Source organism: Simochromis diagramma, unplaced genomic scaffold (genome assembly GCF_900408965.1).
Source record: "Simochromis diagramma unplaced genomic scaffold, fSimDia1.1 OVJJ01000603.1, whole genome shotgun sequence".
Classification (NCBI taxonomy): Eukaryota; Metazoa; Chordata; class Actinopteri; order Cichliformes; family Cichlidae; genus Simochromis; species Simochromis diagramma.
In genome coordinates, this window is record NW_024387414.1 from 7,062,232 (window position 1) to 7,081,085 (window position 18,854).

The 18,854-nt window shown below is 39.5% G+C and overlaps 1 protein-coding gene across 2 annotated transcripts in view; it reads left to right on the forward strand.

The window, feature by feature from the left end:
• LOC120720925 (AT-rich interactive domain-containing protein 3B-like) overlaps positions 1-18,612 on the forward strand; it is a 55,346-nt gene extending 36,734 nt beyond the window's left edge. For both annotated transcript variants that reach the window (XM_040010798.1, XM_040010799.1), the window contains exons 5-9: positions 9,902-10,085; positions 12,100-12,359; positions 14,729-15,001; positions 15,769-15,861; positions 17,028-18,612. In XM_040010798.1, coding sequence (XP_039866732.1) covers positions 9,902-10,085; positions 12,100-12,359; positions 14,729-15,001; positions 15,769-15,861; positions 17,028-17,230 — 1,013 coding nt within the window. In that variant the 3' untranslated portion in view covers positions 17,231-18,612. The remainder of the gene's footprint in view (positions 1-9,901; positions 10,086-12,099; positions 12,360-14,728; positions 15,002-15,768; positions 15,862-17,027) is intronic.
• The last annotated feature ends 242 nt before the right edge of the window (positions 18,613-18,854 follow it).

Genomic DNA, 18,854 nt, shown 5'->3' on the forward strand with positions numbered 1-18,854 from the left:
AAGGAGAAAAAAATGTTTTGTGTGTAGTCCTGTCCTGTTTGTCCTGTTTGTCTACCTCACCACTTCTTTTCTCCCCTTGTGTATTTTTTAACCTCCTAGGACCTGGCGTCCACATATGTGGACATCACATTTTGGATTATTTAGACCAAAATATTCCATTTTGCTCTACAAGGGCCTGATATCCACTTACGAGGACATTATACTGACACTGTTCTGTCGAAATTTTATACGAATATCCTTATATGTGGCTCTCATTTTTCTTAGAAGCACAAATCAGGTTTAAAAAAAAAAAAATCTTGTAATTCTTTGTTTTTACATTCATCGGGTCCCAATATGCCCAAATATCAAAGAGAAATTAAAAATGTATGCCGTGGAAGAGTTCGAGTATTAGGAGGTTAAAGCAGAAAGACCTGAAACCCAAGTTTTCTCTATCACACTGCCTTCAGTTCTTAGAACTTATAGCCCTCAACTGAAGCCATAAAGTAACGTGCAAAAATGCATGTAAAACAGTCCTTTTATGAAGCCTGGGGGGGCTGTTGTACTTACTAAATAGCTGTTGTGTGTCTGTTTGCACCATGGCATTTTCCCCTCTCTCTATTTGTGTCCAGGCCTCCTTCCTCTAGTTGTTGTTTTTAAGCTTTATCTGTGTTCTTTTTATTTGGTCTAAATATTACTCCTTCCCCTCACTGTCGTACTCTTCCTGGCTTCAGTTGAATTTGAAGGGTGGAAAATTTTAAGCCTCACCTCAGCAGCTTAATCAGCGAAACACCTCCACCCCCTCCTCCCCCCTTTCATGCGTAGACCAAGCTGTATTCTCGTAGCTGTCACATATACATTCTTTACACTTTTTACTGGACGATCAGAGATGTTTGTTTTCAGCCAGTCTGCTCGGTTACTGTAGTCTCACTTGATTTTCAAGTTAGGCAGAGATTTGGAGCAGAAGTTATCCTTGATATATGGCCTAGTTTTAAAGTTTGACATTAGGATATAAAAAGGCAACATGGCATTTTATATTCTCTTGTTGAATACGAGTTCCAGCAGTTTTGGCAAACATGTAAATAGCAATCATGCATACTAATTTTTAACCTATAATAAATTGCTTTTGAGGACTAAAAATATGTGTACAAAACAGCTTTCACTGATCTTTTTTCCAAGTGAGAGTAACTCATAGTACAGGCCTGTATCATTAGTTTTACTACATGTGTTAACAAACATTTTTCCTCCCAACACTCACACACTGCAAAACTCTTGCTGTTTTCTGCTGTTAGCCCCTGTATCTGTACCATGCTCATAGATTTTTTTTTTTTTCTAATCCGGTCATAGCTATAAGTCACAGAAAAGGAAACACCATCACACAATTTTAATAACGTCAAGCTTTAACAGAACAAATTGTAAATACATTTCATGCATGAGTTGCACAACAGGTTTCAGTAGTTCCTGCAGCTTGGCTGGAAACATACAGCCTGTAATGATAAATGTTAGTTGTTAGAGAACATTCAAGCACTTCAACAAGGTAAAGAATTGTTAAAAGAACGTCCTGACAATCTCTCCGACCACAGAGGTTTTCAAACGCATTCCCGTGAAAATGTTTGCTTAGTTTCAATTAAAAGCTGTTGGGTGGAGTAACTTAACCAGATCTGTGATAAGTAAAAACACCCTGAAGGACTTGTAGGTGGATCCATAAACATCTGTTGACCACTGGTCAGTCAATAATCTTACTTTTTGTCAAACACTAAGCAGAGCAGAATTTAATGCATTTAATACAATTTATAGGAGACGGACAGCAAGCATCTGTCAGGATGTCCCGATCAATCAGTGACTTTAAATATATACCTAACCTTTGTCTAAATTTAATATAGCCTAATCTTATTATTTTAAACCTTGAAGGAGTTTTTCCTTTACTGCTTTGAGCTTACTTTGAAGGAAGCAGAAATACTACACATGGTCCTACGACGTTTCCCATTTTATATAAATAGGTTTTCCCTTGATATACTTATCAACAAGCAAAATATTCTCTCTCTGGACTGGGATAAATGTGCTGAATGTATGTTTCCCTTCTCTCTTTCTGATGTACAAGACATTTTAAAAATACCAGTGACTTTGAATAACCCTGCAGCATAAGACACCCCAACCACCACTTTTATCCATCCATCCACCCGTCCACTCATCCATCTCTCTGATGGCTCCGGTGTTGATTGGGGTCTGGTCAGTTGATCTGCCTGGTCTCTGGGAATCGAGGGGACTTGAGTTACAAATGGAGAGGCCGTCTCACTTTTCGCGCCATCCAACCTTTTCAATCCCCTTCCCCCTCTATTTCAACAGGTGACCCATCTTCATGACCCACAGAGAAGGAGTCGTGTTTCTTTTCTTTTTGTCTTTCTTTCTGTACATCTATCCATCTCACCTCTGAGATACTTTACTGACAGAGCTGTCAAAAGATTAAGGATCCACCAATACTTAAAACACCATATAAAATCTTGTCCACTTTATCATTGCAGAGATTTCTGCACTTGAAAAATTGTCAAATTCAGTTTCTAATAGTGTCATTGTGTGTATTCTTGACAGACTTCCCAGTGTGTGAACAGCAGCCTTTGAGATTTACAGCTTCTGACTTTTGTCTGGAGACTTGCCAGCTTTGCGATGTTTTACACGATCCCAGAGCAGTTGACAGTGCACAGAAGACAGCTCCTTTAATATACTGGCTGCCTGCTCACTGTAATAATTCTTACTAAGAAGCTCCTCTCCCTGTTTTCTAAGCAAATATAGCTTCAAGTGAATTATCCATCACCGAGTGTTTGCCTTTTTTCCCTCAAGTATTGTTCTTTTTATTGAGGTAGAAGGAAAACCTGGATGAAGGAAGAGAGAGGATCTGCTGGCTTTTGAATTTAAAAAAAAAAAGAGGAATTTATTAACCTTTTATTTAATTTTTCATCAACAAAGGGACATGTTAAATTCATCATATGAGAAAATGTTATTATTTGTGCAAGTCTGTAAGCTGATAATGGTGCCTTATGTAGTCCTTACATTGGTTAATCTCTTTACTGTGCTGTTGTTGGTATAGTGACATCATGCAGTGGCCGGGCTTGATAATGTTGTCACACATTATCTCTGTAGATGGATGAATGTGGCTTAACTTGTTCCAGTGTAATTCATTCTACGTGGCGTCCTTTATTTTCACTTCAACCTCACAGAGCAATAGAAAGCCTTTGTTTTTCTTGGTTTTTGTGTTCCTTATCACAGCAGCGGTCAAATACAGTTGACAGAAGATAAGTCATTTCTTGGCTTTTCCTGTCTTTTCTTTTTTTCCTTTGTCTGCCTGTCAGCTCACATTAATTGCATTTTATTGACATGAAAGTAATGAAACCTCTGCAGCCAGAGATACAGGAGTATATTGACTGACTTATATTATATAGACTTTATTAGATGACTCTCTCTCTCTTTATGTGACTCTGCCAGCTGCAGCTTTAGCTTCATGCTTAGAATAGCAATGCATCTATAGTGTAATGTTACATTTAACTTCCCTTAGGTGGAGGGCACTACATATCTTAACACTTGATATGAATTGGTCCGTCGTGTGAGGCTTGGCTCTGTCTGGACTAAAGATAGCAAATTCCATGCACTCAAGGCTTTTTTACCTTTTATGTCCCTGGCCGTGCATTAAAAATAAAACAAACATGCCCCAGTGAACACCAGGGTCCTGACAATATTCTAGCCTGAAGTATGAACATAAACTAAACAGCCAGGGGCTGCCTACATAAAGTAAACTCCCAGCATGTGGAGCCCAGACACTTATCTCCCTTGTCAGTGTCTCCCTGCCCCAGGTTAATGAAGGGTTTGGGCTGGTCTGTGTTGGTATTCTCTAAAAATGAAAACATATTTTTCTGTATTTAGATGCAATGTCATCAAACAAAATTCCTTCAAGATGGATGGGAACAAGGATTTCTTTCTATTGAGAGTAGTATCTAATATACATGCACAGAAAACATCTGAAGTAGCACATTAGGGATTCATAAAAACTTCATCTCAGCACTTCAGAGTATAAAATATCATCAGTAAGACCGGAGCAGTCTCAAGGAAATAAATATTCTGGTATTATTGTTTAACTAACAGTGAATGTACTTAAATTGAAATGAGGAAACATAAGTTAAAAGAAACAAGAGATAACTTTGGTTTAGTCTGATCTGCTGTGTAGACGTGGTGTTTGAGGTAGCGAGGAGGAAGAGGAGAAAGGTCTCGGTCAGCGGCACTCTAAAAGGGTTCAGACACTGCTACAAGGCCAGGGGCTGTTTGTGCTGGCTGACACCTTTCTTACTGCAGTAAGAATCCAGTAATCCAGTCTTTCTCCAGCTGGCTAGCTACCACACCTCCCCCTTCCTTTTCTCCTTCCTTACATCCTTCCTTTCTTCCCTCCAAAGGGGACTTTCAAGATATTAATGTCATATTAAAAATAAAAGTAAAAAAAAATCTAATCATCCCTGCGAGGAATTTCTAAATTGATCAGAAGAGTTAAAGAAACCAAAAACGATGAGATGATGTGATGTGGTGTTTAATCCCCTCCCTCCTCTTTTCCCTGTCTTTCTTCACTGTAGATGACAGTGAAACCTCACACCAGTCAATGTTCATTCAGTAAAAAATTCATTTCCTGTGTGTTGTCCGCAGTAAGGCTGTCAGGCTGTCACTTAATTATTTAAAGAAATGCCCATCAAGTGAAGTCAGCAATATTTAATTTACCACTACTGGCGTCAGGGGCACCCAACTGATTTATTATACAGACCCTTTAATGTGAACAGCTGTTTCCTGCTAAAAATAGGTCAGAGGTCAGATAAAATGAACTTGTTCCTTTTTTTTGGTCATTTAGATACAAAGTCATGCATTTTATTCTCTCTCTAATCAATAATTATAATACATCAAAAGGGCAAAATGGGTTCTTTTTTCTTTTTAATTTATCTGGTTTATTTCTGCCGTATTTCCTTATGAAGTGATCACAAGCCTCTGAAATGATTTTTAGATACTGTTTTCTTTATTTCATATGATACTGTGTTATTGTGAGTTTTTTAGATGAGGAGTTTATATTTCATAGTTTAAAGCACTTGAATCATTACGGGAAAGCATCTTAATTATAAAATATAAGAATAATGATTTGTTTTTACTCCTCAAAATATTGTTCCACGAATACATTCCTCTTGCATTTTTGTCCTTATAATCTGCATCCGTTATCGTCTGAAGTCGAGTTGTTTGAAGGCTAGCCCTGTGGCTCTTGTGTTCTTGGTGGAAGTTGGAGGAAAGAGTTGGGTAGTGGTTTGGGGGCCCTCAGCCACGGCACTTCCCACCAGAGCGACCTCTGACCTCTGGTGCCATTAATCACTATGCTTCTGATGGCCGTGTCCCTGGGGAAAAATCAGTCCGGGGCAAAGGATGATGGGAGGTGAGGCCTGCAGCCAATTACAGATAGACTCAGAGCAGACGAATGGACAAATCAGGTCTTTACAGAGAGATGAAACGCCCAATAGCTGTCTGCTAGAGGAAGAGACGGTCTTGTGTTGGTTGTGTTGGTAATCATAAAGTCTCTAGTCTTCTCTAGTGGAAATTAAGCATTGAGGTTGAAGTGGGAACAGGTATTCCACCAGAGCAGAGTGCATGCGAGGCAGAGTGCCACTGTGATCAAAAGAGATGTTTGGGCCTGGTCTAATTAAGCCTGTTAGAGCTAAATGTCTCCAGGGTTGGAAAGGGAGCAGATGTTGAACACCAAAGGCTGGTGACATGCTGGTTTTCGCAAATGAGGGAACTGTCTCTGGCTAACTGCCCAAGCCTTGCTAATGTGATTTTTGGTCAATTACAGTATTATTAAAGGTGTTTTCCCACTGCTTTCACCCGTGGCTGAGCAATGTTGAAATGTGAAACGTGACTGATGTCACACATGGAATAATTAATCCTTTTTTTTTTTGTTTTTTAAAACCACATCTGGTCCACTGAAGATGTATAAATGGATATTTGTGTTTGTTTTCTTCTGTCTGAAATTGTTAACTTTTTGGCTTTATGGGTTATGTTCTAAAATTGTATGTAATTAATAAAGTCTTGTTTTGACTTTATTGTACAGCAAATGATGACAGAGGTGTTGGCGTGAATAAAAATCCTAACCAGCTGCTGGCCTGTCACTATGGGGCCAGCGTTGTTGTCTCATTTGTTGTGCTGTCATTGTTCACAGCCTGGCCTGTATGAAAACATGGCTTCCTGCTGACCTGCAGTTTAATTCACACATCAATAACCCCTGGCTGATCTCTGACCCCCTTAGTTGTATTAATTGTTTAATGTAGGATTGATGTCCAGCACTGCATCAAAGAATGATGGTCGCAGCGTAGCGCTGCTGGTCCTTTTGATGCATTGCTTGTTAGTAGAAAATTTAGTAGAAGCTCTCCATTCTTCACCTGCTACATTTGAACATGTCAATTGGCCAATGGCAGCTGTTTTGCTGGTTTTTGCTTTGTGTTGATGTTGTGTTTTTTAATATATATACAATTTCATTATCAGTCAAGCTTTGAAGTCAAACTTTGATGGAAGCTGGCACCTTCACCCAAAAATTAGCGCCAAAGAAAAAGCTGCATGCCAAAATGAAAACAAAACTGAGCGGTTTAAATCATTCTAGAAAATGTTATTCATTCATTTATTGGGGTGAATGAGCAATTTATCCAAATCTGTTTAAAAAAAACAAAAACAGCAACAATATAAATTTAAATTTGGTGTTGCTCTTTCCACCTTACTCCCCTCTAATCCACAGCAACTAATCCACACTATTATTACTCCAATTCTTTCCTTCCGTATTGCACATATTTCATCATTTTAGCAGAATTTTAATTGCCGTTTTATTTACTTATTTTGATACTCAAATGATCAGAGATAGTGGCGCAACAATTGTGTAACCAAAATAAAAATGTCCCAATTCTAATTCACTTATTCATCCTTCGATACTTTGGTGAAGCTTTTAGTGTCCAGCTAGTCTGGTGCAAACAAATGGGCTGTAAATATGGCACATTAATATAAATAAATATATATAATATATATAAATACTTCCCTCTAAATATATCCCTCAAAAGAAAAAGTGAGGTAGGAGTTTTGTTCATTAGGATTATGGTTAATTTAATGTTTTGCTAAATCCAGTGGAAATGCACACCTGGTCTTAAACAGAAACCTTAAACAAATTCTTGTTCCTTTCTACGACTCATCTTCTCTCTCTTACCACAGGAACTCAAACTCAAATAATCTATAAAAGAAACTAGCATCTTGACAAGCTCACTCTTGATTTTCCATTAATTGGCTGTGAAGATAGGATCCCCTTTTCCCAGAACAATTTTGTGCAGCTTTAACAAACTAAAAAAAATCCATCAGCTATAAATACTACATTAGATGTCACCATCGACTGTGTTATTTATTTATATGGATAAAGGTGAACTTTTTAATTTACTTCATTTTACAGGTACGGTGGTCTGTTTTGTGTGTTGTGTGTGTGTGTGGTATTCTTTTAGGTGTTTTCTGCTTTTTATGTGTTATTGTACCTACCAGCTTTCTGGACTGTCCTTAAATGCTTAACCCTTAGCAGCAGGTTCCAAAAGCCTTCAAGCTTCATTAGTGCACAGAATAATGAAAAAGTAGCACCAAAGTTAGCCTGTACTTCCAAAGCCCGTTTAGAGAAAGATTTATTAAAAGTGACTTTTGTGTAACAGGTTAGAGACGATTGATTTTCAGTGGATACAGTAGTAGTAAAACATTTCCTTGACCACTAATATTAAGACACCTAAAAGGTCATAGTGCTTTGCTAGTGCCATCATGGTGTCTTGATCTCCCCACTCCAAAGGTCCATGTGTTCACCTAGGACCTTTGCACATGGCTTAAAGACATGTTGCTAACTTAGGAAAATGAATCGGGGCTAATCTTCATGGCCTGATCACACTGCTATTTCACAGAGTCATTAATGAGTCCAATTCCAGGTTAAGAGCAGCCTGTGGAGGGGCTGCGGATTGACTGGCATTAACTGTGAAGACAAATCTGTACGATTCCCCTGTGCTGGGCCTGGCAGCAGTAACGCAGAGGGGTGTGGATTTACTCCGTGCAATCCTCTAAATAAGCTTCATTATACCAGCCTATCCATGAGCCCCCCCCACACACCCCCACACCCTACCCACCGCTGCCCGTGGATTAGCAGGTTGTCACGATCCTTCAGTCCCCTCCTCCTGCCTCATGCTTACACTGTTGCACATTGCACTTTTTGATTCTGTTCCGTACAGGAACCGCCCACTACCCCTCCCTCTTCATCCACCCACCGTATCCGCCCCTCAAGCTCCCAGCAAGCTTCGCTGCAGATAAGCTGTTGACAAGATTAATGCATCTGTATCAAAAGTCTAGAGCAGCTTTGCTTTGTGTTGTTTGTGAATCCCCTTTTCCAGGTCAAGCTAAATTGCTTAACTGGGCTAATGTGTTTTCAAGGCAAATTTCACAGGAAGTAGCCCTCGCCACCCATGTCTAACCAGTATCCTAACAACCCTTAACAATATGTAGAGGTCACAAAAGTATATTGGGTGCTTCACCATTGACTGATATTTTGAAGCAGAATCCAATTTTCACTGTAAAAACTTCAAATCAAAGTCATTCTTGCCTCTAGGCCGATTTGTGTTGGCAAGACAAAGTGCCTGTTTTAATTAATTAATTAATTAATTAAGAGTCATAACTTTTACTTCAAATGTCACTCAGAAACTGTATGTGTATGTAAGGCTGATAAAAATGCTTAAAGTTTAGTGTTGTTGGCCCAAAATGAGCTTAAGCATGTTTTCGCACAGGTTATATTTATAGTACACATGCTCAGTGTTTCATCACAATACAGCTTTTATTTCTGGCTCAATCCAGACTGCTGGCCTAATCAGCCTCACTCAACCTACCAGAGCTCTGAACAAACACTCACATGTTTATTTGCGATCTGATTACCAGAAAGAAAAACGGTGAGGACACTTTAAAACGTTACCACAATAAAAAGTAGATATGCCTGCCAACACACATTTCTATCTGTCATGGAACTCAACTGTGTAATTGCATCAATGTAGCAACATGATTGACTCATATGATTCCCCTATCTCACATTTGTTTGACTCTTTGTGGACAGGGGAGGGGGGTTAACTGCCATCTTTGCTATTAAGATATTCCTTCAGGACTTTCTCCTCTAGTGTCTCTACAAGTCAAGATATTTCAGCAGAAATTCGAGTGTTAAACACAGGTCCTTTTCCATTGTATTAACATTTACACCTTTTTGCATGTTCCAACCACAGACCACTCTAAGGGTTGTGCTCGTGGGAGTTCACGAGTACTTCTGAGTGGCCCTGGAAAAAGAAAAACTGCTGGCTGGGCTCACTGTGACTAATTAAACTGGAAACAACTGCCATTTTTTTTAACATAGCAGAGGAGAGGTTTATGGTCATTAAATTTAGCCATGCACTGTGCTTAAATAGCAACACAGCCAGTATGTTGATTCTCTCTGCTGCTTCTGTTATTGTTGCTGCTCTGCCTTGCTTTGAATTGACGTGGCAGTCAAAGTGGTTGTTCGCTGCATTAAAAACAAAAAACTTGAAACGGCTGATTAGGATTGTTCCACCTTGCTCCCGCCTTATTTTTTTTATTTGATTTTTTTTTTCCAAAGTAAAGATGACTATTGGTAAAAGTATTTCATTTTAGAGGGAACTCCATTGTGTGTCAGTATTTGGTCAGAAAGAGCCCATTCTCAGCGTTAAGGTTCAATGTCTGAGTATTAAAAACTTTATCCATGTGAGACATAAATGCACTTTGAACCAAAGACATCCTTTGTAAGACATTGTTTATAATTAACTGAGCCATATTTGTTTTCTTTTCCTGTCTTCCGTAGGAACCCCAGTCAATCGTATTCCAATCATGGCCAAGCAGGTCCTAGATCTGTACATGCTGTACAAGCTGGTGACAGAAAAGGGAGGCCTCGTCGAGGTTATCAATAAGAAGATCTGGAGAGAAATCACAAAGGGACTCAACCTGCCTACCTCCATCACCAGTGCTGCTTTTACTCTGCGGACACAGTAGGTCTTTGCATTTGTGACACAAAGCTAACTAATTAAAGGTGCTGGAACCGATTAAAGAATTTCAGCAGCTTTCCTCACCGTGTGGAAGCCAAAAGCTTCTTCAGGCACTAAATATGTTCATTTCGGGAGCATTTCAGCCATCTTTTCCAGTTGTCCTTCTCACTATGTCTTTTATTTTAATAATTCCAGCTGTCTAGAGAATTGTTGCGACAGCTAGTTTTACTTCCTAGTATACATACGGAAACACGCCTCCTGCAAGCACATGCAAGGATCCGCTCTGGCTGCAGCTTCTAAGTAGACATGTTGTTAGGAGTGTTTGGATTTGTGTGTTGGAATGAGTATGAATGTCATTCATTGGAACCCATACCTGTGTATTTATACACACACACAAGTTTTCTCCACTGGCCAAACTTTTCTCTTTACCCCGAACCCCTCAGTGCATTACATCACACATGATTGATTTCCATCGATTTATTGATGTGAATTTGGTCAGAGTTCACAGTGACTAAGGTGGGGTTTGATTGACAGCTTATAATGTCAAACCCTGACTAAAACTATATCGCTCTCTGGATGGGAACCCTTTAGCAGAGGTAACACCTCTATCTTGTCCAGCAGTACATATCCCTAATGAGCATTGATGTATTTTTAATGTTGCTGGACTGTTGTGTAGCATTGGTCGGCTAGCTCTGTCTAATGGATGCTGCTGCTCGTGCTTCTTATTGATCCTTGGTACTTCTATCCCACCATTATGCAGTAAGCACGCATAATGTGTATAGTGTGCTCATTTATGGCATGGAAAACATTGCAGAGCTGTGACTCTGCATACTTGCAGTGCTGCTGTGATGTCATGCAAAGTACACCAAACATGTTTTGAGCAAAGCTTTAAAGCAGTAAATTCTATATAAATTCATACATTTAAGAAAGGAGGTTACTTTCAGTTTACTGAAGTGGCTTGATTTATAAATATGCAACCTAATGTCTGTTGTAAGGATCAAATATTAGAGAAATAAAGTTGCAAATGGTTTTTAATGTGTGAACGTGCACAAAGGATTTTACAGAATCATTGTGACAGCACTGCTGGAGATAAAAGGTTAGGTCTTTATTCAAAGCAGTCTGTTTTTTGTTCTAAACTAAAGTACAGACAAAAAACAAAAAGTCGCAGTGAAATAAAACAGAGTTATCTCTACTATCTGAACAAATACACTGAGCTATATACACATTCGGATAAACAGTGCATCTCTCGGTGCACATGTATTGCTTGAAGCAGAATCCAATCTATGTACTGCAGCTTTAAATGTCCCCATGTGTGCTTTTTTTTTTATGTTCTGTCACATTAATAGAGTGCTGGATGCTCATCTTAAAAAAAATGGTCAGAGTGTGTTAGCATATGTGCAAGTAATCTTTGTTAGTCAATAGGTCAAAATAATTTTTTTTGTCTAGTCTTAGCTCTCTGTGTGAGAAAATTGTTAATAGGTTCATCTCAGGTGTTCATCTCTAACTGTGGTCTGAGAAGCCCCGCCCATTTGCTGTGCAAATATTTGTTTGCAGCCAGTCAGACGAAAAAAAAAAAAGTCGTCTTGAAGTTAAGGGAAATGGAACTAACACAACTTGCTTTAGAAAATAAGGACTATTTTAAACTGCAAATGGTGGGAGCCTACTGTAGAAGAGCCCAACAGTAGCTAGGAGTAAATTACCAGAATAGGTTCACCTTAAGTCAAATAGCACTGGACAGTTTTTGAAGAACCAAAATGTTAGACTATTGACAGGCTATTAATGAGACATATTCAGTTTCATATTGGAAGAAGGAGAAAAATGTTTTCTTTTCTTACATATTCATAAAAAAGGGTGCTGATGCCACTGCTGTACATGTTAACAGATTCTCTCATTTAATATTATATTTCAGCTGTAATGTTTTGATGTAGTCAAATATTACAATATTATTTCTGATATTTTCTGTGCAAATCTTTCTGTCGTGATCTCACGTGTTACTGTGCTTTGCGTTTTCCTTAAGGTACATGAAATACCTGTACCCGTATGAGTGTGAGAGGAAAGGCCTCAGCTCCCCAGGCGAGCTTCAGGCTGCCATCGATAGTAACCGACGTGAGGGTCGCCGTCCGTCCTACAGCAGCAGCCTCTTCCGCTTTTCTCCCTCTCCCAGCACTGCTCCCCACATCCTCTCACCCCCAAAGATGCACCTTTCCAGTCTGGGAGCGGGGGCCTCAGTAGCTATCAATGGCCTTCAGGCCTCACCGGGACCCTCTTTGAAGAAAGGTACGTGTTTGAAAGCTTGAGGTTAAAGAAAACACCAGAATCTGATCTATGCCCTTTGGTTAATAAATAGAAGTGGGGTTTACTTTCTGTTGCCTATCTGGCAGCTCTCAGATGTATATACTGTGTGTTAGTCTAAAGGTCCTTTGGATCAATTAAGGCCACAATGAACTAAGTAAATGTTTATATCAGAAACTTCATACTGGTTACTATAGCTGGGTGCTGCTTGTTAAGACCTTGAAAGAGATTGTAGAGAAATGCTGCCCTCTGTTGCAGTTTTGAAAAACTACACCTGTGAAAACAATTGATAAACCATAAAATAAAACATTAGCTACAGGAAAGGCTCTGGTTTTAGTAATTTGATGAGGACTTTTCCCTACATATGGTGCCTGACACTTCGCAGCATTGTGGTCTGTTTTTGTCAAATATCCATGTGAATGTGAGTGTCTGCTTCCGTGTGTGTCCCTGTGTGTTTGTGCATTTTTAGTGTTCATGTCTTTGTATATGTATGGAGTACACCCAGTTATCTGGGTGGAACCAATTCTGCCTCAGGCTATCGAGGCCCTCACCTTTATTACGGCTTAATAACATAGTTGGGGACACTTTGTGAACTTTGCCTTTAGTCCACATAGTTGGGATCTGGTTGATAACTGTCATTACACTGCTATCTTTTCTGAAGTTACTTTAACTTTGTTGGTGTGTGACTCAGTTGTGAACCCCAGCAGAATCTGTGCTTTAATTTAAAAAAAAAAAAAAAAAGGATTTTGACTCATATATTGGATGTAGCTACAAACCAGTTCTACTTTGTTATAAATCAGTGCGTTAAAAAATATTTATAACAACAGAAATTAAATCAGATGGCCAAAGATCAGTTTAATCAAAACGTTTTAGAGACATGTAGAAGGCTTGCAGTTTCTTCTTTGTTTCTCTTTTTGTGTACTTATACTGCTTTCATTACAATCCGCACCAAAACACAGCCAAATGTATTTGTTAAGAAATGTAAAGGAGTCCAGCATAAAGTTTCAGACACAAATTTTGCTTGTCTTCTGCAAAAATCTGACATTCAGGCTGCTTTTTCTGCTGTTCAGCTAAACATTTCTCACACAAAATGCAACTTTTTTGGAGATAGATATACATACTAGTAAAATATAACCGTAACCTATACTGAGTTTTCCATGGTTTTTTAGAGGTTGCGTTTCTAGGAAGTGGTGGTGTTATTTTAAGGTTGTTTCCCTGTGATTTTTTTTATTTTATTTTATTTTATTTTATTTTATTTTATTTTATTTTATGTTATAGAGAATAACCCTTGTAGTACCCCTGTACTTATCGTCCAAAGTCTTTAATCTTCACAAAATAACATGTTTTAGAAATAATGCAAACTTATGTGGATAACTTTAACTTGCACACATAAAAAGAATAAACATGTTTTATCAACACAACTCCATTTGTGGAGTAAGCGTAGTCGGGGCCTACAAGTTTCTGGCTGTTGTATATATTTGTTTTTGCTGGTGAAACACCAAGTTACCGGAGTATTTGTGTTGTGTTACCAGCGCCTCTCTTTAGAAAAGTTCAGTCCTGGGTAACCTGTATATGTTGTAGTTCAAGTGTCCCATTGTGTGAAGTAATGCTGCCTGCTTGTAGCCACTGTGAAACGCATGCCGATAGGGGTGATTGGGTTACTATAATTCGGCTGTGAATAGGAGACATTTCAGTATAACAGTTACTCAGATGTTGCGTACTATCTTCACTGCCCCAGAAAAGGAAATGACACATGTAACCTAAAACCAGATGTCTCCCTACTTCACTTAGAAATTGTGGATCTTCTTGACAGATACATCTGGGGCTTGTCTAAACTCTGGTGTCTTGCAGAATTTGAGGCTCTTTCACACAGCACTCACATAAGCCTTTCTTGAAACATAATAATCATTTGTGATCATTTCATTAAAATTTGTAGTTCCAGTTGCCAGCTTACCTTTTGTCTGAGAGCAAGAAACCATATACATATTTTTGTTTTGTTTTGTTTTGCCAACACACAGACCTCACACTTTTGTTTTTCCATCCATTCTGATGTATGTTGCCTAAATACAAAATTGGAATCATTTGGCTGAGCAAAAACATTGAGGTCCTTCATATCAGCTTTTCTATAGTAGAAAAAAACCCTTAAGTACTGGGTTTAGTATAGTACTATGGATAGTACATATACCCACTTGTCCAATCAAGGTGTGGGCTTTACTATTATAGCTCCCATTAGGTAGGACTGATAACCTTTCACATTCACCTTGATAGATTCATGCATTTCAGTTTTCAAGTTACACAGAATCACGAATCACTCCTTTTGACTTATTCAGACTAAACTTCCATTTTTCCTCCAGATGATCTGACCCCACCGATTATGGCTGCAAGACCTTCCATGGCGCTGGCTCTTGGTCAGCAGCAGGTTGCTGGCTTGGCCAGGGCTGCCACACTGGAGCAGCTTAGAGAAAAGCTGGAGACTGGTGGTGGAGAGGGGCCAGAGAGGAAGATGGCCCGCCTGGCAGAAGAGCAGCAGCGCCTGATGCAGCAGGCTTTCCAACATAATCTACTGGCCATGGCTTCCCAAATGCCTATGAACCTGCGTCTGGGAGCCCCTGCTATGCCTACCAGAGGTCAGTGTTGAGAAGTTTGTTGAGATTATGTCTAAAAAAAAAACCTGGAAATGAAATACAGTGTTTGTTTTTCTATTGAAGTTAGAGGTATCATATCATGGAATCACAGTTTTAGTGTGTTTTGAGACATCTGTAAACTTTGGTGAATGTTTGTGGTGAATATCCACCAATATTCTCCAAAGTCTGGATATCTCTAAAGAGCATGCTGCTATCATGGACCCAAACCTATTGCTGTACATGGGATTGGTAGCAAAGCATGCATTAGCCAACAGAAAAAAATCTTTAAGTGTAAGATATTGTTAACATCTTTTCACTGCTTAAATTTTTTCTTTCTGCGGGGAAACCTGAGCTCGTTTCTTGTTCTCATCAAACCTACCAGGCTAACTCTTCTGCCAAAAACAAATGTGTTTTCCGTTGCAGAGCATGTAGCTGCAACCGATTTACCAAAGCCCATCAGTTAATATGTTTTAAGCTGCTGCACGACTTTGCAGAAATCTGCATACATTCTATTCTGTAATTATTTGAATAATTTCATGTGTTTCAGGAATAGCTGACAGTGCTCTTCCCTTGGTTAGATGTTGTTAAATTGTTTTTCTTGACCATGGAAATAATTCTGTCATCATGCACATTAGTTGTGTAGTTTAGCATAAACTGTCATGGGTCAAGGGTCACGAAACTGACTAAATACATATTATGTATTAATGGTGAAATTATCAAGAAAGAAAATACACAAAAATAATCTCTCCACTCTTATTTATGTTTTTCAGAAGAGAAGCAGCAAGACATGTCTCTGAGTATCTCAACCAATGGAAATTCCAGCATTACTGTCTCAGTAGAGGTCAATGGCACAATCTACTCAGGTGTGTATAATAATAATAATAATAATAATAATAATAATAATAATAATACATTTTATTTATAGGCGCTTTTCAGACCCTCAAGGTCACCTTACAGTAACACATAAACAATATGACAGATCAGGTGCAATTCTAAACAGATGGGTTTTGAGTAGTGATTTAAAAGTGGTGAGACAGTGTGTGGTCCGTAGAGCAAGTGGAAGTGCATCCAAAGTCTCGGGGCAGAACAACTAAAGGCTCTGAGTCCCATGGTAGTCAGGCGAGCAGGTGGAACTGACAGAAGGGAAGCTGAAGAAGAGCGGAGTGTACGAAGGGGTGAGTATGTATGGAGAAGATCGGATAGATATGGAGGAGTAAGGTTATGAAGCGCTTTGAAAGTGAGGAACAGGATCTTGAAATTGACACGGAGGTGAATTGGGAGCCAATGGAGCTGTTTAAGAACAGGTGTTATATGTTCAGTGGATCTAGTTCTGGAAATAATACGAGCAGCTGTATTTTGAACCAACTGCAGTTTATGGAGGGATTCATGAGGTAAACCATAGAGAAGAGAATTACAGACGAGATGTGACAAGAGCATTGACAAGTATGGCGGTACTGTGTGGTGTGAGTGAGGGACGAAGACGGTTAATATTACGGAGATGAAAGTAGGAAGACCGAGTGATATTATTTATATGTGCTGTGAAGGACAGAGTGCTATCGAGGATGACACCAAGACTCTTAACCTGAGGGGAGGGTGTGACAACAGAGTTATCAATGGATAACGAAAGACTGGTTGGAACTGTAGTCAGTTTTGATCTGGTGCCTGTTAAAATGAATTCTGTTTTATTGCCATTAAGTTTAAGAAAGTTGTGAGTAAACCAGACCTTGATTTCACTTAAACAGTCAGAAATGGATGTGGGTGGGAGAGTAGCTGTGGGTTTGGAGGATAGGTAGAGCTGGGTGTCATCTGCGTAGCAGTGAAACTGGATGTTATGCTTCCTAAAAATATTACCTAGGGGTAGGAGATGGATGATAAAAAGTAAAGGACCCAGGACAGAGCCTTGGGGTACACCGGAATTAACTGGAGTAGATACGAGGGTGGGTTTGGTAAATTTATTTTGCTTAACCTCTGGAAGGATTCAAGCATCAATGTTCATTTTTAACTAATGACATTTCTCCTTTTTCTTTAGGAACCCTGTTCGCCCAGAAGTCTGGTGGGGCCCCGGGGCCATCTGTGTCTGCTGCTACTGCTACTGCTGTTTCAGCCTCCCCTGCTGGAACCAGCGCAAGCTTTGGTTTTTCCGCACCTCAGGCCCAGAGCCTCAGCCCCGCATCCTCCTCCTCCTCCAAGGGTCCCGGCTCGGCTGAGCCGACCCCCACCGGGTCACCCTAACTCAGGCTGCCCTTTGTACCTTCTCCCCAGGCCTCTGCTCCTGCAGGAGGCCCAGCATGAATATACAGTACAATAAGAAACCGAAAAGAAACTGTTGCACAACAAATACCTCATCAACCTGTCTTGGCTGTCCAATCATGAACACAGAGCCTGAAAATTTAATGATATATCCAAAATAAATTGCTATGCATTTTATTTTGATCTAACACACACACACACACACACACACGCACGCACATGCACGCACATACACACAGGAACACAACACTACAACCACATCATGCACAGACACACATCACATATATATACTTGTTAATCCTAATCGACATGCTAAACACAATCAGCTCAGCCAAAACCCACTGACAGGTGTAGTCACAACCGAACTTGAAAAGTTTTATCTTAGAACATTTTGTTTGTTTGTTGCCATTTTGTTGTCTTTTTTGATTTTGTGTTTTAGAATGATTTTTTTTTTTTAGTTTTTTTTTTTTCTTTTTTTTTTTTTTCTCCTTTTACATACCTCAAATCAAATAACCTGCAGTGGTGTCTTTACCTCAGGAGCTGTAGTATATTTAACCTGAATCAACTTTATTTTTATATTCTTTTTGACCTAGTTGCAATCAGGGGAAGTTGGGTAACTGTCACCAGTGGAAACCTGTGTACAGAGCACCCCCCCTCACAGTGATGGGCCTCCAACTGGGCCTGCTCAGGTGTCTTCAACGTGCTGTGGCGTCAAACTGGTGATGATCTGATACTGTAGATCAGCAGATTAAATACCTCATTTCATCCTTTCAGCTGCCCTCAGTTGAGCTCTTGAGAAGTCCATTAGAAAGGTTGCAAAGCTAAAGTTTAAGTAGTTTCAGCTCCACGTGCGCGCACAAAGTTGGGTTAACAGTAACAGGCCCGTTAGAGCTTGCGATTTGTGTTTCACCCATAGCGGTACAGAGAGGTAATACTGAGGCATTCCTAGCTCCTGCAGACCAGATTTGAGTTTGTTGTTCCCCTATTTTTATTTTTTTGTGTGCATCCTTCCTCCAGCTGCAGCCACAGAGCTGAATGTCGAGTTGGGTGGCATCGTCATCTCTGACCACACATTGGCCTCTCTGCTTTGGGGAGGGGGGGGCGGCGTCTCTCTCAGGAAAAGCAATGTGACAACTGCAAGGAATCACTGTCAGTTTAAAAAGACACAAAAAAAGAGGATTAATACGTGAAGAATGCACAAGCCTATGTGACTGTTTCAAAAATACCTCATCAGACTCTCTGAAAAGGAGAGTAACACTACATACCTCAAAAGGCTGTGAAGCCATCGAGACTTGACGCCCCGAATCCTACGTGAACTGAAACTGTTATGGACGTGCTGTCACACTGCTGGTGGTTTTTGGGGACAAAGAAGTGGGATGGGCTTGATATATTTCTCCTGTATTTACTTGTAGAACGTGTTTCATGCTTGCTTCTTCTTTGTTTTTTGTTTTTTTTCCCCCCTTTTTTAGGTTCATCAGGTTGTCTGAGAAGAATGATATATCTGAGGTGCTTTTTCAGCAGAGAGGAACAGACAAGTTATTTTTTCATTGACATGTTAATTTTCTTTCTTAAAAAAACAAAACAAAAAAAAAACAATGGTGTTTCC